The sequence below is a fragment of the Hipposideros armiger genome, unplaced genomic scaffold (genome assembly GCF_001890085.2).
Source record: "Hipposideros armiger isolate ML-2016 unplaced genomic scaffold, ASM189008v1 scaffold_16, whole genome shotgun sequence".
NCBI lineage: Eukaryota > Metazoa > Chordata > Mammalia > Chiroptera > Hipposideridae > Hipposideros > Hipposideros armiger.
In genome coordinates this window covers 2862349-2870957 of record NW_017731366.1, presented here as the reverse complement: position 1 = coordinate 2870957, position 8609 = coordinate 2862349, and the positions used below count along the sequence as shown (strand labels likewise).

Sequence of the window (8609 nt, the reverse complement as noted above, 5' to 3'; positions counted from 1 at the left end):
GAAACTCACCTATCTTTTGGTTTCATCTTAGGAGCTTTTATTTCTTCTTATGACATTGGATGCTCATCTCTCAAACCAGGGCTTACAAATGGAGTTAAGTAGGTGTACTTGGCTACCAAGGGGAGAGAAGGGAGCAAGGCAGTTCTGGAGAATTCATGGCAATAGAAAGACTGCCAACCCCCTCTGTCCCACCCAAGGACCCCCATTAATTTAGAAATTTTAAACCTTATATTTTCTTATTCCTGGTTATGACCTTTCCTTTTCTGCATAAAGAAGACCCTTTAGTATTTCTTGTAAACCCTATATAATAAGAATTTCTAGCAGAAGTACACTTTTATTATAAATGAGTTAAAATTATGGTATGGTATCTACACTGATATATGTATGTTTTGTATATGCCATGACACAATAATGTTTGAACTTTAATACAGTCTTTAAACATTTGTAGTAAAAGTTTATACTATTCTTACAGTTCTTTTGATGTCAATGCTAAAATTTACTTTTTAAGGGAACAACATTTCTATTCTCTATGATTCAATTTTATTGATATTGATCCAATTATGCACTACAAATTTTCATGTAAGGAATATTATTTTTTAATGGAATAAAATTTTTTCTCTGTAAGTTTACTTCACACAATGTTAACTGTGACATTGTGCTCCTAAATATGTCCTCATTGTATAATTCTTTTATTGCTGTATTCCGTGCATTTGCATTTGGTATTATTTATTGAATAAGGTATAATTTCTGGTTCTGAATGACATTAGTGCCATTTACCAATTTTAGATGGAATTCATGCTAATCCCGGGGGTCTAATATACTCTAAAATAGCTAAAGCATTAGAAATTTTGGTACTCAAGCCCCAAAGCTATTTTCATTCTAAGCCTGCTAGTATAATTATACCTAACTAAAAATGGGTTAGTAGAAAATGTTCTTTTCACTCTATTCTGTTTATTCTTTCTTGTTAATCTTAAAAAGTAACTTTGGATAGCAATCAGAATGATAGCAACATATATGAGACTGCCTCCTCTCCAGTCCCAGCTCCAACTGATCTACTTTTTCTGAAACAAGCAGCTACTGACACACATAGACAGGTGAGACCTGGAAGGTTTCAGCCAGAAGACCTACTGTGATGATTCTCCTCTTCAGGGACAAACTCAGGGCTGAAACAGTGTAGGGGAGTCCTTGGAAAGGATTTGAGGGGCAAGTGATGGATAGAAAAAGGCTGCAACCAAGAATCTCATATCCATTCAAATTGTTCACCAGTCAGAATAAAAGAAACATATGTGCAGATGGACAAGAAGTGAGAGAACATTCACATCTGAACTCCCTATCCAAGAAAAATGTTTGAGAAATGAATCAAATATTTTTAAGAGTAAAAATATTTATGAAATAAAATTACTTTTAAAAGTCTGTTGAATCTAGCAATATATTTTTATGCCCTTAGTTGGAATTGATCCCTATATTTCACAAATATAATTTAGCAAGTTATATTTGTATAGACAAATGTATTTAGAATGGAATTATATTTCATTTACTAGGACAGATGTATTATTTTGGGCAGATTAGTCTTTTAAACAGAATTTAAAAACCTACTCTTATGCTTTTATATCTATGAAATTAATTGCTTTGACTTTATGAATATCCTAGTGATTTATTTAGAAGGATCCTGAGATTTGGAGTCAAACGGCCTTGATTTCAGTCTGTCATTTACTAATAGAGGCAAGTTGCTAAACTGCTCATATTCCCTGGTTTTCTTTATCATTGAAACATGAATCCTATATTATAGATTGTTAGAGGAATTCATAAAAATATAAATATGTCTTAACAGGTGATTTACCATAATCACCAACCATCCAGAATCTTCCTTTAGGAATGAAAATCACCACGTTTTCATGACAGTGGTTACAAATGAGGGAGGGGAAGCTGCTATGGAGAGGGACTCTGTGGGGTAGGAGACTTTTGTTAATATTTTATTAGATGTAGGTACTTACATTATTTCTTAATTCCTCAAAAATAACCTTTCCTTTTGAAATTTATAAAACTTTCCCATGAAATACCTTAACCAATTAAGTGTCTAACATTTTTCTATCAAAGGACGCTCGCTGCTTACTCTGAAAGTATGCTTCATAATTCTTAGCTTGCTTGGGGCCTACTAGTTAGAATATCATTTCTTTCTTGCCATTCTAGTTATGTTATATAAAGTATCCCATTTCTATTGTGTGTGTGTTAAGTAGAGGACGCAATCTGTCTGTCTTGGAAATTGAACCTGGCTCTTGGAAGTACTGTTTGTTCCACACAGTAGTGGTCTTTATAGTAACTTAAAGTCTCATGAAAAATCAAGAAATTTTGTAACCCTGAACTTGGCATTTCTGCATGACAGCAGTGAGTTAGTGCTGAGTATCTGCTGCTTCCTTTGGCTGGGCCACATGCCCCACCGTTCCCCACACTCTCTGTGTTCCCTGATGTGATGTCAAATATCATTTGCCTTTTATCATCATAAATGTTTATGTTAATTGTTTAGCCCCTATTAGTTGATAACTGTTAGAACAATTATATTCAGTAGATGTCACAGTCCTCTTAATATTTTGCTGTGATATTTTAATTTCATATCACATATTTTCAATACTTCATAAAGCACACCTACATAAGAGGTTTGATCACAAAATATGGTGAATGTTTAAGTCAAAAAATTTATTACAGTAAAAGACACATTGCCATTAATCCCCCTCAAAATACTCCCTCTCACTTTGAATACTTATCCCATCATTCTTGCCACTCTCTGAAGCAGTTCTGTAAGTTCTCTTTTGTAAGTGTGTTTAGTTGTGCTGTCATGGCTGCCTCAATGTCCTGATTAGATTCTAAATGTTTACCTTTCATGGTCATTTTGACTTTGCGGAAGACCTAGAAGTCGCATGGTGCCAGATCCTGTGAACAAGGTGGATGAGGAGACACTGTAATGTTTTTATTTGACAGAAATGACCATACCAGAAGCAATGTATGACATGGAGCCTTTCCGTTGCGATTAAACATATAGTGAATGCTGCTGCCAAGTGCCATCTAATGGAAAGGCAGGGATCTTCAATACAGGATGGGGCACATTGAATCTTAGTAACAATGTGTGACAAGTATCAACTTGTTCAGTGCAGTCAGTTGGGTGTGAGCTACAGTTGAGAGAAGGTGTGTTTTAAAGTGTGCGGTAAACCATCCTCCATCATGACAATGCTCCGTGTCACACATTGCTTCTGATATATGACAATTTCTGTCAAATAAAAACATGGTGTGTCCTCATCCACCTTATTCACTGAATCTGGCACTGTGAAACTTCTGGCTCTTCCTCAAAGTCAAAATGATTCAGGACATCGAGGCAGCCATGACAGTGCAACTAAAGACACTCACGAAAGAGGACTTCCAGAACTTCTTCAGCAAGTGGCAAGAACCATGGGGTAAATGTGTTCGAAGCAAGGGGGAGTATTTTGAGGGGGATTAATGGCAATGTGTCTTTTAGTATAATAAATGTTTTATTTAAACATTTACCGTATTGTTTGATTACACCTTGTACATTTTTCTGTACAAATATCTGACATACTCTTTTTCTTTGCTTATGCCTCTCATATCCACATGTTACCAGTTAAATATTTCTCAAATCTAGTTCTTCCTGTCCAACCCTGCTGCTGCTGCTGTGCACCTCAGGCCCTCTTTGTCTCTGGCCTGGAATTGTTTAATTGCTCCCTAATGCGCTTCTTGCCTGCAGTCACATTCCTTTCAGTTCATCCTCAAGAGTATTGCTCGAATGAATGATGTATCAAAGTGCACATCTCATTTCATCACCCCGCTGTGTCAGATTCTTCTAAAGTCTCTCCACCTTCTGTGGTAGGGGTCAGCAAACTTTTCCTTCAAGGCCCAGATAGTAAATATTTTAGGCTTTGCTGGCCATAAGTTTCCTGCCACAAATAATTGACTCTGCTACTGTTGGGTTGAGCACAAATGCAACCATAGACAGTATATAAACAAATGGGCATGGCTGTGTTCCAATAAAACTTATTGCTAAAACCAGCCCTTAGTTCTAGGGCCAGTCTGTAAACCCCTGTTCAATTATATAAACAGCTCCCCCTGTCTTCCCTCCCATCTCATCTGCCCTGTTTCTTTCTTACAGTTTATTCAAAAGCACCATTCAAATTCTTAAACTTTTCAGAGCACGTCTTGCTATATTGAATTATTTAATTCTTTTCATTGAAGCTGTTTTGTTTTTTTTTACAAATAGCAAAATATTCTAATGTATTTTGTTAAATGTTAATTCTCAAATAATGGTACCATCTATAAACATGGGGTTGTTTAGTCACTTGCTGACATCTTTATTAATGTATTGTGAAGTGCTAAGTATTAAAAACAGTTTTTTTTAAAACATAATTTTTTATTTTTATTTATTTATTTATTTATTTATTTATTTATTTATTTATTTATTTATTTATTGTTAGTTTCAGGTGTACAGAACAATGCAATAGTTATCCTTTTCACCCTTTACATAGAAACAATCCCCCACCCCCATCTATTGCCCTCTCACCCCCGATATCATGCTTATCTATTACAATTCCATTGACTCCATCCCCACACTCTACTCCACGTCCCGTGACTATATGTATATATAATTATAGTTGACATACAATATTATTCAACATCAGCTTCAGAACTACAGTGTGGTGGTCAGAACTCTACACCGACTAAAAACAGTTTTCAAACAGGTCTTTAATAAAAATCATACTCTTCATAAAAGCCATGTTATAGTTTGAATACCATCAAACCTTATCCAAAAATCTCAGAATAAGGTCACTGGTAGGAAAGTAGTTTAGTTTCAACATTATCAATTGTATCGAATCAAGGTTTATTGAGAGAACAATAGTAGGACAGTTACTGGGAATTGAAAGCACATAGCTCACATGTGTCCTATCTTCATCACAATTGCTTCTTTCTAATAGAGTTAGGAAAACAGAAAATATTTGGTTTTAGGATATTACTTGCCTGAAGTATTGGACTTCAAGTTGCTATTTAAATTCTAATAGGTCATTTTGCATGTTTCCATGTCAAAAAAATAATACATCTTGAGAATAAGTTGTTAAATGTGTGGGTATTGCCTCATTTTTGATTTGACATTATTTAGACTAATGCTGACTGGTACAGTGTTGGGTAGTAAACAAAACCTTTTCCTGTAAAAACAAAACAAAACAAAAGAAATTCATTCTTGTATCATACTAATGAGAAAGGTGAGAGATTGGTAGAACTGCTGTGATGGAATTTTGTTAAGATGTGGATGGATATTAATATTGATTATGATAAAGTTCTCTACATTTTCTGTTATTTGCATAACAATACATTAAAGCTCCATCTATTAAAACTGACCTGTAAATATCTTTTATGGTTGATTTTTAGCCACCAGCTGAACAGGCCAAAGCTAGACTACAGATGGTTCTTGAAGCTGCTGGTAAGTGTTGATAATTACACCTTATTTAAATGAAAAGGCTTGAAATAAGTCCTAACATGCTTACAGGTGTGTTAAAGAGAAAAATACCCATTGCCATATATCCTCTCAAATTTCTGAGACCTGGATTACATATATGGCCATATTTTACCTTAAATATGTATTGCTACAGTATGATGTCATTCTTTACCTTTTTATTTATAAACTTGGCTTCAATTTTGTTTTAATTCTGATGAAGTACAATTTGTTAATTTTTTGTCTTTTATGGACTGTACTTTTGGTGGCATGTTTATTGTTTGCCTAACCTCACATCATGAAGACTTTCTCCTACATTTTCTTCTAAAGTTTTATACTTTTATGTTTTAGATTTAAGACTGATCTATTTTGATTTAATTTTTATATGGGGTGTAAGTTTTAGATTGAGGTTTTCATTGTTCCAAAGGAAACAACGTAAATGTCATTTTATGATTTCTCCAATTACATTCTAGTAATTCATTGGACTGTTTGTTCTGGATACCATGTAACCTTAAATACTATGTTTTATTTGTCAGTGGTACAACAATGCTATGACTTTGAATTTAGATATAATACCCAGATTCATATAGACATTAAATACTTTACCTTTTTAAAAATATAAAGATCCATGTCATCTTTTTTAAGCACTGATATTTCACCCTGAACCGTAATGTGCTCCTCAAAATTATATGTAACTTATTCAAGTAATAAGTTGCCAAGATTGTATGAGGTAGAGTTAGAAACAGGGGTCGGCAAACTGTGGCTCGCAAGGCACATGCGGCTCTTTGGGTACATACATGTGGCTCTGAAGTAAAATTGAAATGAGACTAAAACTATAATAGTTTCATTTATAAAATTTTTAAAGGATTTAAAAATTTTTTTTAATTGTAAAAATATACTTATGGCTCTCAAATAATTTTTAAATTGTTGTGAGGGACAGGATTGGCTCTTCTGTCTCAAAAGTTTGCCGACCCCTGGGTTAGAATAATATCACCAAAGTAGTCTATATTACTTTTTAAAGATCCATAAAGAATTCATAATTTCTAATTGTAAAATAGGAATTCTATTTTAACATCAAAAGTGATTTCAGACTACCAAATGATGCTGGTTGTTATTTTTGTATTCATTTTTTTAAAAATAAGTTTTATTGGGTTGACAGTGGTTAGTAAATTTACATAGGTTTCCAGTGTACAATTCTGTAATATATTATCTATATATCACATTGTGTATTCACCACCCAGAGTCAGTTCTGTCTCCATCAGCGTATATGTGATCCTGTTTACCCTCATTTGTATTCATTGTTTGAGAAAATACATATGATTTAAGGATTTCTTGCATTTGTTCCTTGTATTCCCACCCTAAATGTCCACAGTCTAAAGATTGGGAACACCAATATAAATGATATACTAGCTTCATAAATCACTAACAGACGTAACCATAGAGGGATAAAAATTGATAAATATTTTGACTGTAAGTCTCTATACCCCTCTATATTACTTTAAAAGTCACTTACTCATTTTATCTTTAGTTACGTAAAAAACATGATGTATTAAAATTCTGCTTGTTCTAGGGTTTCATATTATAGGATAAAGCTAATTAGTATGATTCTCTATCATTTACATAATATACAGCCATTCTTTAGTGGCATTTTGCTTTGAAAAAATATTTCCAGTTCATAATTTGAGTATTAATAAATTCATGCTTTAAAGGAAAATATTTATGGTGCTTAGTCCAGAAAATATGTTTCCATTAATGCAACTATGAAGAATTTCATTTCATAGTTTTATACAGTTTGTTTTATTTCTTTTTCCTTTAATATGATTTTGAAACATATTATAAAACAAATCTTGACAGTCCAAACCTCACAGAATATAACTTGTTTATATCGGTCCCAGCTGTCACCCTCATTTTAAAAAAAATTTAATATTGTAAATTCTATTAAGGATAAAAAGCTAGGTCTGTGTATTTGAAAAGCATTCAAAATATTTTGACAATTTTCAAATTAAAAAATATATGTTGGACTGGACAAAGGTCAGACCTTAGCTAGACATAGCATTATTAATTTCTTCTTATTGAATATGCTATATGTTGTCCCCAGTTTTTCCCTCTTATCAATAACATTGTGATGTACCTCCTGTTACAAATTATGTTTTCCTTTTTTTATATTATTTTCTTGGGATTGATTACTAAAGAAATGAGTTTATGAGGTTAGAGGGTATTAATCTTTAGAGTGGCGTCTTATATATTTTTGCTAAATTGTTTTACAAAAAAAAAACACCTGTGCTATTATTGCCATAGGTTGAGTAACCATTTTTACCAGACTTTGCTTTTTGATGCCAATTCCATAAATACATCACTTCATAATACATAACGTATTATACCCCTTTGAAGAATATCTGGTATTGCTTTTAATGAGAACTTGTGTCCTGGAGAGGGAAAGCAGATGGATATGGCAGAGCACATAAGCAAATATAGAACTTATTTGTCAAGGTTCCAGACCTTTGTTTCAGGGATGAATTAAAGGTATTCATTGTATCATTAAAAATAAACAAATAAAATAAAATAAAATAAAAGAACTTGTGCTCAGTCTGATAAGGCTTGCAGTTAAAGCCTATCCTCATCCTAAGATTGAGGTGGCTGATAGGAAGGTCTGGCAGTACCCGTTCTGTCACATTGGAGTTTACTTGAATTCCCAGGGAAAACACCCTTGACTTTGGGCCTGAAAATTGGGTATGAGGAATGACTTAATGCTGTATGCTGGATTCTTGACAGTATTTTTTCAGGCCTTATAATCACCATAATCTGGTCAGCGAAGTTTACATATAGACATCCTGCAACTTAAGTCTTTTAAAAACTCTGTCAGTCCCAGAAGAAAACTTTATATGTAACTATTGTATTGTTATTGAACTGTTAGTGACTGTCAATAAGGTTACTAGTTTGGAAGTAAAAATACATTTAGAACATTTGACAACATTATTATTAGGGGTATGATTTTGAAAGAGTAAAATAACATTAAGTGAAATGTGACTGTAGGATGTTGTGCATATTGTACTTACATGAATTTGAAGCCAGATTTTATTGTATTTATGATTTTTATATGCACTAAACCATTACATTT

General features: G+C 33.2%; 1 protein-coding gene across 1 annotated transcript in view; it reads left to right on the top strand.

The window, feature by feature from the left end:
• RSRC1 (arginine and serine rich coiled-coil 1) overlaps positions 1-8609 on the top strand; it is a 393493-nt gene that overhangs the window by 226074 nt on the left and 158810 nt on the right. The window contains exon 6 of the mRNA XM_019626528.1: positions 5428-5479. Coding sequence (XP_019482073.1) covers positions 5428-5479 — 52 coding nt within the window. The remainder of the gene's footprint in view (positions 1-5427; positions 5480-8609) is intronic.